Source organism: Gallus gallus, chromosome 13 (genome assembly GCF_016699485.2).
Source record: "Gallus gallus isolate bGalGal1 chromosome 13, bGalGal1.mat.broiler.GRCg7b, whole genome shotgun sequence".
Lineage (NCBI taxonomy): Eukaryota > Metazoa > Chordata > Aves > Galliformes > Phasianidae > Gallus > Gallus gallus.
In genome coordinates, this window is record NC_052544.1 from 13,677,832 (window position 1) to 13,697,660 (window position 19,829).

Genomic DNA, 19,829 nt, shown 5'->3' on the forward strand with positions numbered 1-19,829 from the left:
TATCTGGGGCTAAAAGAGACTGAACTGAGGCTAGAACGTTTTCAATACTGCTTTCCCCTGAAGTTTGGGTTCAGTTTCTGCCAGCTGCTTCCCGGCCTTTTGCTTTTCCCCCCATGCCATGTGTTATCCTGGTACCTGCAGCATGGTTATGCAGAGTGAGGGGCAAGTAGTGCTCTGTGCCTTCCTTTCCCTTCCTTTCCTTTATGGCTTCTCAAATCCTCCCTGTGCATCCCTTCACGCTGTGGTCCTGGAGAAGCTGAGTGGGATCCCAGAAGGGACTGAGAGTGGAGGTGCCATTCAGACATCCCTCCTGTTTATTTGGTGGAACCATGCTGCAGTGTTATCCTGGACTGCTCTGCTCGTGCCAGGCGTGTGATTGTTGATGGGCCTGAAAGCTGCAGTGCAGCCTAAAGGAGTGAAAACATATGTTTCTTCCATATCTGCCGAGATGCAGAGATCATCCGTCACAGCTTTGTCAGTCCTGCATCCATCCTGAATCCAGATCGGTGCCTAGAGCATCAGCTCTGCTCCGTGTGTGCCCAACCTCTGCGTAATATCCCCTAGTGCTCAGTCCAGTTCAGACTTCAGTAACACGAAGGGATTTAATTGTATCTGGGAGATGTGATTTATTGGTGTTTGATGGAGCCCTGTGGTAGCAGTCTGGAGTTGGATCAAGGCGTGAGCAGCCTCACATCGGTGCCATCCTGACATTCCAGCACAGCAGCTGAATTCAGGCCAACTAAGGACAGTGCAGAGCAATTCTTTGGGATCTCCATTAGCATCGTGGTGATGTGCAGGGTGGCTTTGAAGCCTGGGACCCACGTGGGGTCAGAGCAGTGACCGCTTCACATTCTTGCAGTCCTTTCTCTGCTCATGTAAAGCAGCGATTTGGAACAGCCTGCCCAGTCATTTAGATGATCACTCTCTAAGCAACAGTTTGTCAGACTGTAATTTTAAAATTACACTGTGCTCTGCTAGGACTTGGCAGAACTTTCCCTAGGCCCAAGCTTTTAAAATAGTAGCCCACAAAGGCACGATTAAAAACACCAGGAAGAAGGAAGAGCGATTTGAAGCAGTTTGAGTGTCTTGAAGAGAATGCCCTGTGCTGCCGAGGCCGTATTCCCATGCTGAGTCACATCCAAGGTTCATCCAGAGGAGCCGGGCTGCTGTTTTGGAGATCGATGTTGGTTGACTGCTTTAGAGACCCTTAAAGACATCACCGGTGCACAGCAGCAGCACCTTGCAGAGGAGGGTTAGAGGCAGCATGCCTTAGGAGAAATCAATTTGGAAGGTAGGCACTGCCTCTCTCCTCCTTTAATTTTCCTCCCCATGGTTTCACTGTGCTGCTGTGATTACAGCACGCTGGGCTGGGGTTACCACCTTCCACTGGGTGACAAGGACAAATATTCTTTGCCTTCAGAGCAACTGAAGGTTTCCCTATTGTATGCCTCTGCTGTCTGGGGAGTATGTAACTTCATGTCACCTGTGACAAATACAGCATTAGAAATAAGCCTGCTATGGGTTAAGAGCCTCTGTCTTGAGGTTATGTGGCTGTTATGCTACTAAATGGCATTTTAACTTACAAAGTCTGTCTCCGGCCTTATTGCTCAATGCTTCAGTTTGTGAGTGCCCGGTTTTGTTCCTGCTACCCTCGGAGCACATAACTCAGCGTGAGTAAAGACGCCCATCTGAAATCATAATGTACAACTGCATCAAGCCCCATTAGTTAAGGATTGGCTTGGTTACAAATGAGGGTAAAACGCATGCTCCATTACTGCATCTGTCTCTTCTCTGTGTGTGTTTAATTTTCTGAACAAAGGGTGGGGAATTAAGAGACACCTCTTTGATACATTTGCAGCCGTTTTGAGCCAGTACAGATCTGGGAGAGCAATTGTATTTTAATCAGCTCTGTGAGTCATCACAAAAAACGCCAGCTCAGGTTTGATTGCCGAGTTCGCATTGTTGCTGATGTGCAAGATGTGAAGTAGAAAGAGCACAACTTGGTATTTAGCTGCAAGACTGAGCTCAGGATGCTGACAATCTGAAAAGGCTCGGTTTTGACTTGTGTGCCAAACAAATCTTACTGTCGGAAGAAGTTTGTCACGCCGTGATGTCATTTTCATAGAGGCACATTACAGACAGTGCCCACAGCTCAGCAGAGGGTTTGGGCTGAATACGAAGACTTCTTCGGGATTCTTCTAAGTCTCCTGGCTGGAAGAAAGCCAGCATGAATGTGATAGTGAGATGCGTGCAGAGATAGCAAAACTGCTCACCTGATAAAATACTTGCAAATCAAAAGTGTCATTGAACTGCCTAGAGAAGGTGAAAATTCTCAAAACTTTGCAAATGCAATGGCAAGAAATACTCTAGAGAGGATGGAGACAAGCCCTTTCCTTGTGGGAGGGTCGTCTGGGAACTGCTGTAGGAGTGGGCATTGAATAACGAATGAGTTCCAGAATAACCTTCCAACTCCAGCTTCTCCTGCCTTGTGTGTGTGTCAGTGGAGTGAATTGAAGAACAGTTGTAACGTAAAAAGGGATGTTTTAAAAGTGGAGGATTTGGGAACTTCTGAATTGAGTTCCTGCTGAGAAGTGACTCAGATGGTAAAATGGACCACAGTCCTGTAACGTGGTGGTGAATTGGCACCATATGTACAAGGGAGACTCTTATCCCCCTGGGTAATTATGTGGTAGTCATCTAAATATTCAGTATGTTAATAACAATTATAAACAAGAAAGCAGTCATATATTTGTTCATGATGGGCACATGCATAAAAATGTCCTGGCAATAACGAAGGGAATTGGTCATTTGCACAGTAAAAGAGCCATAATGAGATAAATAACTTAATTTCCCACGCATTTCTGGATTTGGCCAACACGAAAGATTTCAGTGAAATGATCACAAAACAGATTGAGATAATCTTGGCCAATATCCTGCTTTTTGACAAAACAGATTCTAATAATAAAATCCTGTGTTTGAGCACTTAGCCCAATGAAAGGCTGTCAGTAATCCTTCCTTTTCATGCTGTTTAATGGTGTGTAGTGCCACTGCCAACCAGTCCAGAGCAGGAAGAGAAGGGGAGTTTTGTGCTGGGCTTGGCAGGGAGGTCAGGGCACAGAGCTGGCCGACACACGGTGGCACTTATGTAAACCAGCTGGGAATGGAAGGGAATTAGAGCCATGGCATGAAGATGGGGATCTTCAGATAGCTTCACTTAGAAAACAATATTTAATCTGTTAAAACTCACTGGAGAACCGAAACAGCTGAAGCTCTGTCTAAAGCTGAATCCAGTCCTGTTGTAGTATAGCTTGATGTTTGTGAACAATCTCCAAATTCTAGGTTGTTTTGAAGCCCAAGTATTTCATTTTCATGGGTATTTCAAGCATGGATCCTTGAAATCCATTTAAAAAAATTATTAAAAGAGTAAAGAAAACCACCCAGCTTATTTCCCTGAGTCCCAGGTATATCTGCTGAAAGCAGTATAAATTTCATAAGTGGTTTCACTGTGCAGGCTCCCCCAAACAGGCATATTGATGTTATTTAGCTTTAGTTGCCAAGCTAAATGCTAGGACTGTGTCTTCACATGCAAAGAAGCTATCAGCTTTACAGATAGCCATATTTTCATAAGCTGCATTTGGCTGTCACACCTTCTCCTGTAGTCTCTTGATATGCAAACAAGTCTCAGGTTATATATGCTCCTGGCCTATAAGCTAATATCCCTGAAGAGTTCCTGATTATCTTTCCATTAACTTTTACTCTCCCCCACATCCCTCAGGAAGGTTACAAGCAGGCTTTCCTTCACTATGGGTTTCCAGATGGTTACTTCCCTAGTTCCATCCTAAATGGATTCTCTTGGTGTTGCGTGTTACCAAAGAAATACCAACTGCGATTTCAGTGCTGTCTGAAAGTACGTTAGGGAAAGCTGAAATGGGACTTCAAGAATTTGAAGTGTGGGGAAAGCAGCCTGGATCTTAAGGCACCATACCAAGGAACTGAAAAAACACATGCTATGTCTAAAGCATAACCGTAGCATCGCCGAGGTTGGAAGAGACCCCCAAGATCATCTAGTCCAACTGTCAATAATGTCATAGTTCACCATGAGAAGGTGCACTGCTGTTTGTATATGGCATTTCATCTTCTTGGTTGTATTGACAAAAACCTTGCTGAACTTATCTGACTGCCATTCTTACGTTTTCTCATCTAGTTAATGTTGTTTACAAGCCAATGCTCAAAGCCATGTCTTCATGGCATTGAATGCAGCACTTCATTACATCTGTCGTTTCCAGTCTCTCTTCTTTATGGAGTTCAGATTACTTCTTAATCAGACTGTCGTATGCTGTGTCCATCCTGTCTGCACTCAGCAATGAAATCCTCACCTGTCCCATGTCCATCCTTCTGCAAACCGCTGCAACAGCAGATCTTTGTGTGAGTGCAACCGGTGCTGTATTCCCCAATTCTGGGTCCGTGTGGTGCATTCTGCAGGGGAGCAGAGAAGATCCATCCATAGAAGTTGTGGACGCACTGCTGCCATCACTGGTCTGTAGTTATTATTTAAATTCTAAGTAGTACAGAATAGCCTTTGAGACCTGTCTTTCTCTTGTCATGTGTGCCTGTTTGTTTTATGTCCACTTAACAACATGCTGTGTGTTTCTTCTGGTTACTGCCTTAAACTGATCGTAAACCTGTGTTTGCAAATTCCTATCAATATTCATTGTTTGAAACAGGCTGCTGGCTCAGCTCCTTTAGAATTATTCAAATTGAAGTGATTATATAGCTGAATAAACATTTCAAGACAAGCAGCACGCTTCTGGTTTTGGTATTAGCGCTTCTAGAAAATTTACAAACACCAGAAGCTGAATTTTTAAAGGCAACAGCCCACGTTGGCACTGTCAACATTTACATGAGCAATTGGCTTCATTTGGGGAGCGGGGCTGACTGCCCATATCCACAGGCAGCAAAAGCATACTTTTTGAGTGGTCATGCTGATTTGGAGTTCTTGATGCCTTTTGTGACCACTGAGCAGAAATCAGGTGGCTTGATTTTGGCTCCAGCTGTGTGGCAGTGCCTGACCTAATTTGAGCCTGTGATTCATTCAATTCCCCATGCAGGTGTGGGAAGTCAAGGGTTTTTTCAATTGCATGTATAAATCTTGTGCTCAAGAGATTACAGGTGACATTACGCTCTTCCTTTTGCAAATCTTACATATATTTGCATATCTGTATGTGCATAATTTTACCAGAAATTCCCCTACAGTGTTTAAAGTCCTGTTGTGAATGTCTCTGTCTGTGCAGGTCTGGAGTCTTAGAAGATTAAGTAAGGGTGAGACATTTAGCCAAGGGGTAACGACTCCGGTGTTCTTTTAAATGTTTTATCAAGTGGTTTGTCATATTATTAAAATAGCACAATTTCATAACAATTGTGGTTGCTGCTTTAAAAAACATCCTGTTGCTCAAGAGAGATGCCGAGTTAACAAACGAATGCAGGTTTTGATGCCGGATTCTGTCCATGGATGAATGCTGGGGCTTTCCCCGTGTCCCTGTACAGCACGTTTTGGCTCTACTGCTGGGGAGGGGCATTTGCCTGTAAGTACCCATGCAGGTGGTCTATAAGCTAAGCAAGCTGTTATCCCACAGCCTTGGAAAGCGAGGGGGAGAAAAAGCGTGGCGTCTGGGGGCTCCTCAAAGTGCTGGAGTAATGAGTTAAATCAGCCGTGTCCTTCTTCGTGGGTCACATATCTTAGTGAGCTACAGGATTTGCACCCTTGACACAATCTTTAGAGGAGAACTTCCAAAAAGTATGGGATGAATGTAGATTATGTGGGAAATGAGTAGCTGGTGTGCTCACACAGCTCGAGTCAGCAGTCTCCCACTGTTAACTGAGCATGTCCTTTATGGAAATTGGCTTTGTAACCCACATTTCAACTGCTAAGGAGTTATGAGGTCAGTAAGTGCAGTTCAGATTTTAGCTCCTTTTGTGTATGTCTTGGACTGTATTCACCCCTGGGCTTCATACCACCAAAATCAATGAAAGGATGCCAAGAAAAAAATCCATCCCCTTATAAGTCAGCTCCTCTGCACACGTGTATTTCACTGAGCTACCCAGCCTAGCTCTACCAGGGCTTCTGCTTGCTGGCTCCTGCAGGCTGTAATTTCTATATGGGCACTGAGAACAATGAACTGCGGCAAATCTTGGATGGACTTTAAATCCTGTGCCTAAATTCCCCTTCCTGGGGAAGACCTAGTTCTACAAGAGAGCAAACCCTTGTGTCTCAGCCCCCTGCAGCGCTGTTACTCCTTTCATGCGATGTGCCTCATGCTGGCCCATGTGAGAGGTGAGCTGGGATGGGGCAGCTCAGTGCAGGCAGTTCCCTGGTTCCTTCATGAGCAGATCGCCAATCCCAAAGCTGGCGTCACGTAGCTGGGGCTCTGATGGAAACAAAGAACTGATGTCTGCAGTCCCTTTTAATGACAGACTTCTAGCAGAGACCACAGAAGTGTCTTGCAGAGTTAATTTCTGCTAATGAGCAATTAGCCAGCTCAGCGGCTGACTGCTCCTGCCCCCTTGCTTGGGTGGTCGGGGCTGAGCACAGCACTTCCCAAGGCATGGGAGCACCCTCACCTGGGGTGCGTGGGCTGCAGCTGAAATGCCCTTTCTCTGAAGCTGAGGGGTTTATTTTCCAGCTACAGTCTTGCTGCATTACCCTAAATATCAGTGCTGTTTTTTGTTGTTTTTTTTTTTAATACTTAATCCAACCTGAGGAGATCTGTGGGTAGGCTTTTTTGACTGCTGAAATGGAGGCTGAACTTGCGTGGGCTGAGCGTATCTAGTATGAACGTGCTTAGATTTGGGGACAGCTGCAGAGCACATCGCTGCTTCCTCGGGGCTGGCGGGTGCCAGTGTTGGAGCGTGCCTGGCTGCCCTGGTCGTGCCATGGCAGCGGGTGCAGATGGTGCTCCAGAAGGGGATACCTAGAAGCTCACAAGCTCGTTTCTTTTAGGGAGACGCATCCATATGCTGCTCATACAGCACGAGAACCAGCTGATCAGTCTGCAGTTCTCTGGGGCTGCTGGAATGATAAAAGCAAATTCTATAGCTACAAATGGAGCCTGGTGCTGGCTGTGCTGTACAACCCCTGCGCTCTGCATCTCTCCCCAGGTGGTGGGTAAAATCCTGTATCCATGTGTCATCAGAGGTACTGGCAGGCCTTACATGGCTCTTCAGGAGGCACTGATGGTGTCTGTGGAAAAAGTTTAGACCCTCTTCCCTTACATGTTTTAGCAATTTTGGGAGGAAATAAGAAGTCATATGAAGCATAGCCCTACCCAAACTAGAGCAGTGATGGGGAAGGTGCTGGAATTGCTGTAGTTATGTACTGGGGTGGAGTGTGCTTATATAAAAGTGTATGTGCTTTTATATGTGTGTCTATATATACCTGTGTGTGTGTGTGTAATGCCCAAAATGCATCATTATGCATTCATGTATGCATGTGGAGTCTGTCTGAGGAGGTACGTGTATATAAAAAACCATGATTTATAGGTTTTTAAACCTTCCTGACAGGCTCCAGGAGACCAATTTCTGAATGTATGCAAAGATTTTTGACTGGGAGACAGGTAGCAGTAGGTGCTAATAAATGAAAGAACTGCGAGTGAGATGTTGTGACATGCACCTCTCTGAACAACCTGCGGAGCGCTGGCAGAATCATCAAACCGAGCCGAGAGTAATCAGCAGGGACTGATAAAGCTGCTCTTGTAATTATTTGTTTGATATACAGCTTTCCTTCTTCCTTCTGCATAAAGAGCAGAATCGCTTTGCTTAGTGTGGGAGGGTTTTTATTCCTGTCAAGGCCTGTTCTCACCGAGATGTCACGAGAGGAGGACTTAAGTCTGCATTTTTGTTTTATTTACAGGCTTTCTGTTGTAATTCTGACAGTGTGCTGTGGAGACGGTGTTCATTTAGATGGGGAGAGGCATCCTTGCTCGTGCAAAGCTGTCAGTGCTGCAGGAGCCGGACTCACCACGCTGCTTTTTTAAGCCTTTGATTCTTCCAGGTTTGGTCTGGTAGAAGCTGTCCTCGAGAGGAGGTCTGAAGGCCATCCCAATGGTACACCCTGCATGTTTAGGTATTAAAATCCACACAGCTGCTTTCTCATTTCTAAGTGTGAATCTTGACAATGTCACAGCCTGGACTGCCCTACAAAACCATACAGCCCTAAGGCTGACAACCACTGGTTATCCCTAAATAACCTCCTCCCCTTGCCTCCTACTGTCTGAGCAAGGAGATCCACGTGCAGAATGATCTGCAGGCAGTCACAGCGGTGGCCCATCAGCAAGGACTGAAGTGAGCCAGGAGGCTCCTGTTGATGTCAGTGGTTTCTGGGAATGCTGCCTGCGTGGTTTTGTTCCGGGATTCCCCTCTCTGTCCGCGCCTGATTGAGCTCAGACTTCACTCCGGGCAAATTTACCAATTCTGCTTATAACAAAAGGTAGAGTGACTCAGTCCCATGCTGAGTGGTCTCATTTTCCTTACTCCATTTAAGTTCATTATCCTTTTCTCAGTCTTTGTATCTAAGGGTTTTGCCTGGAACTCAGGAGGCACGAGGGGAGAGACAGCAGGTTGGAGCAGAGAATGGATTGCCTTGCCTAAAGAGAGAGACATCCAGACTGTTGCCTTTAGCATACATTTGAATACTCTCAAGGGCATCTGGAATACATTGATGGGGTTCTCCTTTGCTGAGAATCTGATAGTAATGAGGCACAGATATGCCACAGGCCCTGCACTTCACTCATAATACTGGGAAAGTGTCTGAGCTGCGCGGGCGTCCCGAGACATCAGAGCCCACATTGCATCTCATGCCAGGGTTAGTGCCAAGTCGCTCTTACTCAGGAGAAATACTTCAGACTTGAACCAATTTAATGAAAAGAGAAATTGTTCCGAGACTAAGAAAAAAGCTTTACATCAGTGGTTTTATGGGGGGTTGTTCCTGAGTGATTACAGTGCGTGCTTTCAGTGCTTTCTGATTCCAGGCAATGATGGCATTTTAAGATAAATAATGCGTTTGCTGCTTGGCTTGTTATTGAAGGGCTTTTATTATTGCTGATGTTACATGAAAAAGAAAGTTATTAAAAAAATGTGGCACTAACAAATTGAAGCCCCCAGGGAGCTGTTGCCTGAATGAGATTTTGATTGGAGTTCAATTTAATTGGCCATAAATCTTCTCGTTTCTGATTTACATTCTGTTTCAGCCCAGTCTACCAAATTCATGATAATCAGGTTTTCATTTTTCTCTATTGAACAAAATACTCGGACATGAGCATAAGCAGAAACATTCCTTCAGCAAGGTGACCTTGTTCTTGCTTGCGGTGTGCTGGTAATTGATTTAATGTCTCCGCCTTACCTATAAACTGGGCCTCTTTCTGAGCCACGTCTGTCAGATTTTCAGGTAATTGGTTAGCGTGGTTGTTTTTCTGCTGTAGTATTTTGACTGCAAGATGTTGCTTGTAAGCCTCTATTGCAGGAGTCTCTATGATTGTTCGCGGTGACACGATGGAAGAAATGGAGCTGGAAGGTGTGCGTGTGCCTCTCCCGTTGGCTGCACTGAAAGCAGTGATGTGCATATCTCAGAGAATAAAAGCTCTTGTTCCAGCTCGGAGCAAATAAGCAAGATGCAGAGCCCGGTGATTTCTGTGGGATTTGAGCTGTATCTTTTTTCTGTCACATTGCAGTGTCCTTCAGGGAATGAAATTAGGCCCAGCATTAGCAGTGCTGGCAGCGTTTCTGTTTTGGAGGATTGCTGCAGAGGATGGAGCCGGGCTGCTTTCTGTGCCTGCCCCAAGGGCCTTTGCTCCGTGACTTGTCCAGGTGCCAGCAGGGAGACGATGGAGCCCCAAAGGCTTTGTCTATGTGCTCAGATCACTGCTGGGCCACGTGTGCTGGTTTGGAGGTGCTGGGCTGAATGGTGGAATCTTTGGGTCTTTCTGGTTAGAGCACTTTGCTACGGGGAAACTGGAAAGTGTGTATCTGTTTTACAGCAGAGGTCATTTTGGTGTGAGTCTTCCCTTGAAAGCAGGAATAGGAGGGTTTGTGCTTTATGTGCTTCCGTAGTGCCCTATGAGTCAGAGCTGCACCGCACACCTCATCTGTGTGTTGTGTCTCATTAGATACCCAGAAACCAAAGCTCATGAATTCACTTGCTGCTCTTGCAATCTCATTCATGTGAATCTCAGTAAAGTGCTTCAGTGAGGCAAGGAATAAATAGGAAAGGAGAGGAAGCCAACCTGTGCCTAAGTGTAATCATTGCTATTGAGTTTGGAGAATATTGCAGTTAAGTGTTTTTTCCCCACCTTTCCCATCCCACGGTTCTTTCCTTGCTGATTCTTCTGTGTTCATAAGTTGCATGGCTTCATTTTATTGCTCATTTAACCATTTCCAGTGGTATTGGGATTGACAGGTTGAGCTTTCTGCAATCTTACAAATTCATGGGCTGCAAATTGAATGTTTTATGACCTGTTGAGAAGGTTAAGTTATATCTCCTACCAGTTTCCTAATTACATCAGCACCAAGTACATTATGAGTTTGTTAATGCCAGGTACTCTAGCTGAAAAAACATTTGCAACCACGGTCTTGACAACTGGAAGCAATTACTGTGCAATGGTTTTCTTTTTGAAACATCAGGGTTCCCTCTCTTCTTTCCTCTGCTTCCCTCTCCATGCCTTCCCTTACCATCCTCTCCTGTAATTCTAGTGAGGGATCTTCAGAAGCTTGTGCCTTCCATCCCTGAAGTGGGAAGAGCTTTATGTATTTTAGATAATGAATTATTCAATAATAATTTTTTAAAATAATAAAATCCCTAACTTAGGGATATTTGTTCAAGTCTGTGCCTTGCCAGGTTACTCCCGAGCTTGGGTCACCCACACCCTGGGTGAGCTCCTTGCCTGTGCTCACTGAGCAGTGAATCATCCTGAGCTCTTGCAAGGAGGAACCCACCATTATGGTCTGAAGCCTCCGTGATGGCACAGGTGGACACCCCAACTCCACATCTTCCCTTACCGTCTTCTCTGACTCCTGTAATTCTGGTGAGGGATCTGCAGAAGCTCGTGCCTTTCATTCCTGAAGTGGGAAGAGTTGTATTTATTTTGTTAATCTGGAAGTTAAGTGGGTGGGAAGATGCGTCCACAGCCCCACTCTGTCACGTGGCACCAGCTCTTGTTTCCCTTGAGAGAAGCAGAGCAGATGGAAGGCAGAGATGAAATGTAGATCAAAAGTAAACAGTGTGATTAAGTTTTTGATAAAAGGATAAAACACTTATCACATCAAAGCCGCTAAAAAACACATTAAATATTTCCGGGACATTTTGTGTCCACATAAGCATTAACTGTACTTGCTGCAGGGATGGTGTAACAGCAAGCAGAGCAGTGCTGGTGGGATACTTTCATCTCAGCCCCTTTAGCACGTTGGACCACTCTTGCTGCAGCCTACATTTGAGCCTGGAGAAACATCAGTGGGAGAGGAGACAGGCGGTCAGCAGGTTGGAGGGCCCCAAAGCTGTGTGCTTAGCAGCCCTTCCTCTAAGCCGCGTCATCTTCAGTTTTCCAGGTTTGGGCACTGGCTTTCCAGAGACTTAAGGCACTTGCAGATGTAGATGAGTGCAGGGTTTGTGGGTGGCTTCTCTCTCAAACATTGGTGATTGTTTGGTTCTGTGTTTTGGCTCAGTGAATCAAGTCCTTAAAGGTTTTGTAAGATCTGTGGTGAGCAGTGTCTATTAATTATCTGCTTTCATCACTGAGCTGTCCTGGACAGCAAAGGAAAGGTGATAACGCATTCTGTTACCATTATTTCTTTTTTTTTTTCAATCTTAAAGTGTGGAATATATTAATAAGAATGTAAAGAAAAAGCACTTTGTAGTAGCCAGTAAAAGCTAAGGATAATGAATGGCGAGAAAGAACAGCAGAAAAGAGCAGAGGGCAATAAAAATGCAAACGAAGATTCCCTGTTTCAGTTACTACCATGACACCACAGAAGTGCATTTCCTTTGCAGCGGGTAGGATCGCTGCCAGCAAACCCAACTTCTGTTATCAAAAAAAAAAGCCCCAGCTGAACAAGTTGTGCCTGAGCTGCAGCATTTCCTGACCAGAGGCTCCTGGCCAAACACTGCCCCAGCATCAGGGATGGCAGCCAGGATGCTTTGTTGCAAAGTGCCCCAGCAGGCAACGGGGGAACTTGCATGCTTGTTCCTGCTCAGCACTGTCTGCACGGAGCCAGGGTTACACTGTGCCACTGCAGGTGGTCATTGCCTTTGTGGTAAAATAAATGCAAAATCTGTTCTGCCTATTGCATTGCCTTTGTGCAGGGTCCGGCCTGCTTTTTTCCATGTTATAATCTTGTTTTTCTGTAGGCAAGAAAGGAGCTACACATCCTGCCTTCTCCCAGCTGGGGGCTCCTTTAGAATGGAGACTCATCCCAGAAGCAGGTTCCATTCCTTTTTGGGGGGGTATTGTTTGGGTTGTTTTTTTTTTCCCACTAGCTCTTTAAACCACTTTGGAGGTGGTTTCTGCAGCTCCAGGTGTCAGTCTTGTAGAGCGCAGGGTTGGTTGTATGTGTTCTGTACGTGTGCAGCCATCTGTGCCATCAGTCACTTTGCATGGCAGGGCACAGAGGTCTGCCCTTCACTAAGACCCCCCCGCCCAGCAGTGCTCCCTCCAGAGCACCACTTCTCAAACTTGTCCTCCAAGGCACACATAGTATTTCACTGCCATTGTCACTGCTGGTAGAGCCTGTGTGCTGTTAGCAAGGCATCTCTGCTCCTCCCAAACCCACCGGTGAGCAAAATGGCACGAAGTTAAAACCTTCAGGTCTGCAACAAACACGCATCATTGATGGCAGAAGCATCACTCCCTGCAGTGGCAAGTGAGGTGGCAGCCAGGCAGCAGCTCAGATCAAAACAGCTCTGATGCTGGCCTTGCCCGAAAACCGTAGATCAGGTCAGGAACTTCATGGTGAGAAGTCAAACTTAATTTCTTAACAGTACCCCAGAAGGATGCCTCAGCACCATGTGTACAGCTGGTTTTATTCAGTTTGTTTAAAAAAAAATAATAACTTTTTTTAAGAGGTATTACAGTGTATTTCAGCAAGATTTCTCATGTAATGAGATGCAAAAGTTCAGGCAATATCCTGTTTAGACACGTTTTGATTTGATAATACAAAGTGGTGCTGACAGTGAGGGATTGCACAGAATAAATCACTGAGTGTGTCTGTAAGTTCACAGCTGTTCTAACTTTTGGTTTCCCTCATCTAGACAGCAATATGTCCATGAGATTTATTTCCTGATCTATATGGACTCGTAATCTTTGTTGGGATTATTGCCATAGAAACAAGATGTAACAAAGCACGTGTTAGAAGTAACAAATGGGATTTGGCAGTCTTTGCCATTTACTACACAAAGTCTGAGATGTGTACAAAAAGCAGCAATTGCTTATTCTCAAAGCCTTATTTACTGGCACATCTGCATGTTTATTAAAACCAAACACTTTGAGTTCCGTTCTAGCTGGAATGACATTTAGATACTCTGATCTTTAAACTAAAATCCCTGAGATCTATTTTGCCTTTCAGTCGAGGCAGGAATTGGTTGGTTTTGACATTTTGGTTCCTGTTTGCATGGCTGCAATGCCCAGAGGCAGCCCGTGCTGTGCTCCCCGCCTGCGGAAGATGCTCCATAGGGGGATGAAGTCGTGAGTTTTGCCCATACAGCCCAACTTCCCACAGTGCTGTGACAGCTCGCAGTGTCTGTCAGAGTTTCTCACCCTGCTTGGCTTGCAGCCCCTTCTCCTCAGGGCCCCCAGCAAACTGTCAGGCCTTGGAGGCTGTGTGTGTTTGAAGACCCTTGTTCTGGATGATGCGTTTGCTGACCTGGGAGTGCCTGTGCGCTGTCCTTTCCCCAGTCCCTGTCCCATACCCAGCCTCTAGTTGAGAGCAAAGCTGCTTCTTAGGGGGCGTTTCAGAGACAACTGGAGATGCTTTCAAGCCCTCGGGGTGAGATCTGTCCTCCCTCCATGCCACCTCAAAAAACAAACAAACAGACAAAAAACAGCTTTGCTCAACAGAGGAAACACCGAAAGCTGATTGTAAGCCACAGAACTGAGATAGAGCCTAGAATACAAGCTGAGGAACTGAAATATAGCAAGCTTGAAGCGGGCTGCATGCTCAGAGCTTGCCCAGCCTCCCTTCCAAAGGTACTGAGGACTCTGCAGCTCTTGTGAAGTCGGTGAGTGCTCAGGATCTTTCTTTAGCGTCTATTTAGTACCTAAGTATAGATCTAGGACTGACTAACTTCAGGCTCCAAAAGCAGTGTAGGTGTCTGCCTTCTCCCTTTTCCTCATTTCTCTTTCCTTCACCCTTTAATCTCTTGATCAGATCATGTGTTCTCTGCTCCCTCCAACTCTTTCCATTTTTCCATCCTCCTCCACTTGACATCTGCTCCTGCTGCTGCCCCTCACCCACTCTGATGGCTCTCCTGGGGTGGCACCCCTTTTCTCTCCCTCTCTCTCCTTAAATCCTCCCTGCCTCATTTTCAGAGGGGCAGAGGACTGAAGCAGCAGCTCAGCACTGCTCTCCTTGAGAACCTCCCAACTGCCCCATCTCTGCTGTGTGGGGCTGGTTGGGGCTGGTGGCAGAAAGAGGAGTTAGCATAGAGCTCTTGACTGGAGTGGGAGCCCAGAGCTGACACCATCATCTTCTATACCAAAGATATAAACCAAAATGGCTCATTTTCCTCTGTATTTCCCACCACAGGTGTAATCCACTAATGACGACTCTAAAAGAAGATGTAATGAAGGGATAATGTTAATTTTGCAAACAGGAAACTCTCATTAGTGGCTTCTGATTTTCCAGACAACCAGAATACAGCTGTGGCTGTGAATCTGATGGATCTTTGCCTGACGTGAGCTCCTCTGTGTTGCAGGAAGGCATGCCCCAAACGCTGAGTTCTACCAGTATGTTTACCCCATGTAGCTTCAGCCCTCATCTACATTCTTCAAAAGAAGATGAACAAGGAGGACTTATCTTCCAGGATGGAAACCTTACCTCAGCATCTCTGGATGCTCTAATCCAGCATCTCATACCCACCACTGATTACTACCCTGAGGTAAGCAATTCACGGCATGATAAACAGTTTAATTTTGATGAATTGAGATAGTGCTTTATGCGAAAGTGCAGATGTGTGTGATTCTGAATTAAGAGTGGTAATTTAAAAGCTGAGTAAATTAATGCACTGCTTGAAATGCTGTTTCACCATTCTAGATTTGTTTCCTTGAAAAAGTAGATCCTAAAGTTGATGTTACCTTTAAATAGGAGAACAGAGTGGGGGAAAAAAAATCTATGGTGACGATGAAATAGTGATTTGTCAGTGGGAGAACTTGAAAAGTAGCAGTGCATCCCAGGGAGGGTTAGATGAAGGCTGAAGCAAAAACAAATCAAGTCTGAGCTGGCATTCAGTTGAATTTCAGTAGCTGTTCAAGTTGTCCGGGTGTCACAGCAGGTACAAAGCATTTCCTCAGTGACAACAGAAACGCTGCTTCTGATGGCTTTGTAACGTACGTAGGGTTATGCTCATGCTCACTATGACTTTGCAGTCACTGGACAGCAGGACACAGACCCTAATCCTCACTCCATCAGTGAATACTCTGTGTTCCTTCACCACTAATGTGAGGATCTATAGTGGAAGCAGGTTTATGGTCCCGAAAGCCACTGACTTCACTGGATTCTGCACATACTCAGTGGAATTCAGAACAGAGTTTTACTGGAAGACTTTCAAGTGCTGATATGTCTCCATGGAAAGGCTTGTATCTCAAAGCACCGGGGTAGCATTGACTTCTAGGCAGTTTAGAGGTCTACTAAAGTTATCAATGCAGAGCAGACAGCATGTTTTAAATTACCCACAGCTCAATTTCTGATCAGCTAAAAATAAGTAATAAAGAAGCGTGTTAATTATAAGAGAACAGAAAGGCAATAGAATAGGTAATGGGCAGATTAGGCTGTGAGATTTTCATTAAGCAATGTGTGATATGAAATATTACACCCGCTGCTCAGGAGCATGGCCAGGTCTGGGGGAAAGAAGATAATCCAGGCACCGGGAGGGGATGGGAAGAAGATTCATGCATGTATTTTAATTTCACTGCAGGAATACTTTAAATAGTCCAAGGATTTATCCAACAGCCCTGCTCCCCTCAGCTTTCAGATGGAAGGCTGCATGTGGCATAGTTTGACTGATAGAAATGTTGGGGACTAGCAGAATAAATGCAGTGTTCCCTTACAGAGGCAGGATGAGACTCCAGGGCAGAAACAAGGTATGATTAACCCCAGGGTTTCTGAGCACACAACCAAATACAGCAAGGGGATGCCTGAGTCTACACGTTGAGTCTTCACTCTGTGCATTCCTGGTGGTGCTGTCTCCAGTGCCTGGGCCAGATTTGTTACGGAGGCAGGAGATGCCGCTGCTTCCTGCACCCATTGTAACCAGTTCCATTTTAAGGGCCAGGAATCCTTTTGCCTTTTGGACACTCAGCTCTGTCCTATCTGTTCCAGTGGAAATACAACCACAGAATGTATAGTTTATAGTAGATCTGCTTGTTTCTCTCCCACAGAAAGCCTATATCTTTACATTCCTGCTGAGTTCCAGACTCTTCATTGAACCCCACGAGCTTTTGTCCCGAGTTTGTCACAAGTGCATTGAGCAGCAGCGGCTGGACGACCCTGTGCTGGACAAGGTTAGTTCTTCATTTTCAACAGGCAGAGCCTGGTGATCCGGTGTGTGGCTTTGCCTCCTTTTGAATCGAATGAAACTTTCTTATAATGATGGTTGTTGCTGAGATCCTGACATTGAGGCATCTTAGTATCCGCATCCAAGAGCAGCGCTCCAGGCACCAGTCACTTCAGATCTTCTTCTGATTTCCCTTTCCCCCATCTCAGTCTTCCCAGGTGACTTTCCTTCTTAATTTCTTTAAGGCTTTGATGAAGCCTGCGGGTTGCAAGGAGGTAGGACGTAAACCTCACACACTGTCAGCTGCAGATGTCAGCACACCGCTCTCTCCCCCATTTTACTTAATGCCTTTGCCCGTTCTCTTTCTTGCTTCTGGTACAGAACGTAACAGTTCCCCTTGGCCTTACCTGTCACTGTGAACGCCACATAACAGCATGCAGCTTCCCACTAACCCCTCACTGCCAGCACTGACAGATTGTCTGCACGGCCGTGCTGCAGAGCGGCGCTCTCTGGCACACCAGGAACGAGCTGAAGCAGTAGTGAGGCTACGACAAGCTAACAGAATGAGCAAATCCAAGCTGTTAGTGTGTCACAGCTCCTCCTGTTTTGCCCAAGCGACTGTGCAGACTGGTACTGTGTACGATAACAGACGTGCATCCTCTGGCAGTCCTGCAGGCACTGCAGTGCGGATGGATGCCACTGGATCCCATTCAGCGGCAGATTCCACCTGATCTCTCCTCAGTGCATTGATGAAGACCTCTCCAGTGCAATACCTGGAACAGGAGCTGCATCTTGAGTGCAGTGGAAGGGAGAAGAACATGCATCGGTTGCAATTTTCCAAAAATGAACCTAATATTCTGCAATGATTTTAGGATCAGCCTTCCCAGCACTGAAACACGGTGACATCAAAATGCTCCTCTACCAATATCTCAACACATGTGCTTGTTTCACCCAGGGAACTGTTGGCATGAGTAACAGCATCTCTGCCTTCACTACACAGTACAACCAGCCAGACAACGTGGAAGTCTAACATGTAGGCTGCACATACAGTGTGAGTTAGAACTGTCTGTGTGAGGTGCAGCATCCAAGACAATTTGTTTTGAGGTGTGATGGATTCTGTTCTCTGATGCCGCTCCAGGATGCAAGTTTAGGAGAGCGAAAATGTTCCAAAATGTTCCAAAGCTTCGCTGCTCATTTCAAGAGATTAGAAGTATTATGAAGAACTCCCAGCCTGCCTAAAGTGAATCTACATTTTGGACATCCCTGCAGTAATGTGCAGGTGGTGGGACAGCTGATTTTATGTCACTGGGAGTGGGCCTGACCTCGAAACTTTGCACACAAGTGACCTCCCATCCCCTGAGCCATGTCCTTGACTTGCACAATGTCCTCTCCTTCAGTTTAGAATAGCAGTTTGTACAGCTGGAGCAAATGTCTCCCCAGACCTTTGCAGCTTCCAATAAAGCTTTCCCTTTAGCAGCCACCTGCTGGTCTTTGCGAGTGAGCTTAATGCTAGCTGACAGCAGTTATTTTTAGAGATGTGGTTCGATGAAACCTGTTGTTGGTGGAAAGCTGAAATACGCATTTCAACCACCTTGGTTGAAAAGCAGAGACTCAAGAGTATAATTTTCCCCGATTACAGGGTATACTTCAGCTACAGTACGTAGGATGCAGAAGAGGCTGTTTGTTTTGGTCTGTGTTTTCTGTAAATAAAAGTGCAGTTTCTTGTTTAACGCAATTTCCTTTTCCCTTCTTCTTGGATAACAGAGGATGAAAGCTTTGGAAGCAGCTGCACTGGCTGTCTGTTGAGATAATGCTAAGGCACCAGTTGTGCTGTGCCCCACATTTCCCTCCTTGCCCTGTATCATCCTGACTATTCTTGCTGCTGCATCCTCAGATAAAACACACCAAAAGCAAAGCGGGCACCAGCTGTGTGTGATGTGAGTGAGTGCCCTTGTCTTATCACAACCTTAAGCTTGTGTTGGGGACGAGCAGCGTTATCACCAGTTCAGGTAAAGCTGCTGAAGTGCTGGTGTGTCCGTCTGTTCTTCCTCACGTTACATCTGCCTCTGGTCCCTGAGGTGTTCTTTTCATCCGGATAGAAAGAAAAGAAGCAAAAGACTCACCACTTTGTTGGTCAAGAAATAAACTGCAGTCAGGTTTTTTTTCAGGGCGGATGAAAGCATAGGAGGGTTGTGATCAAAAAGGAAGAACACATGGTTCAAATCATCAGAAAAGCCTGTTGTTTTTAAAAAAGGTACAAGGGTTGCACCAACAAAATGTCCAGCCAGCCACAAACAGACCAATCGCATGGGCAGAGTACTTAAATCTGCATGTAAAACAGATAGCTGTGTATGCATCTACGTGCTGGTGTATTTGCATGCCAAAACGTGTCATTTGTGCACTACACTATTTGTTTGCGTGTGTGCAGATGTTGTAGGTGCAACTCTAAGTGCCTTCTTTGAAAATCTGGCCCCAAATTCAGGAAGATGCTGGAACTTCAATGAGCAAACACGTTTCAATCCCTGTGCGTGATTCTGGTTTCCATTTCAGGCACGGATCAGAAAATTTGGACCCAAAATCTTACAGTTGCTGACGGAGTGGACAGAAACATTCCCGTATGACTTTCAGGAAGAGCGGATGATCGGCCATCTGAAAGACATGATTCACAGGATAGCCCCGTGTGATGAGGTGAGGGTGTCTGACATGGGGCATTGCGTGAAAGTGCTGACTTCGGTTTCCCACTTTGGTTCTTCCTTTTCCTCCTGATGTTTTCCACTTCCTCTGGAAAATCAGTTCTCCTCTAATGGTTAAAACCTGTAGTAGCTTCCCTGAAAACCCATGTCTCTCTTGTGGTAGTGACGTGGGGACACATCACAGCGATCGATAGAACTCATCTACTGCACCTTTCTTTCTAAAAGAGCACTATTCCCATCTCAATGATAGAAGATCTGAGACATAGCATAGACTGAAAGTATTGCTAGAATTCATCAGCATTCATAGAATTCATTCAGCAGCAGTGTGCTCTCCACAGTTACCATCTGCAAGAAGAATGAAGTATCATGATTTGAGAGCAACCACG

At 45.7% G+C, this 19,829-nt stretch overlaps 1 protein-coding gene across 8 annotated transcripts in view; it reads left to right on the plus strand.

The window, feature by feature from the left end:
* RASGEF1C (RasGEF domain family member 1C) overlaps positions 1–19,829 on the plus strand; it is a 78,672-nt gene that overhangs the window by 32,855 nt on the left and 25,988 nt on the right. For 5 of the 8 annotated variants that reach the window (XM_046900365.1, NM_001277274.2, XM_046900367.1 and 2 more), the window contains 3 exons: positions 14,954–15,136; positions 16,635–16,757; positions 19,301–19,438. In XM_046900365.1, the coding sequence (XP_046756321.1) occupies positions 14,954–15,136; positions 16,635–16,757; positions 19,301–19,438 (444 nt within the window). Of the gene's footprint in view, positions 1–97; positions 8,120–8,171; positions 8,483–14,174; positions 14,258–14,953; positions 15,137–16,634; positions 16,758–19,300; positions 19,439–19,829 lie in introns of those variants that run through there. The other 3 variants (XM_046900368.1, XM_025154852.2, XM_046900369.1) reach the window with 3 other exon arrangements.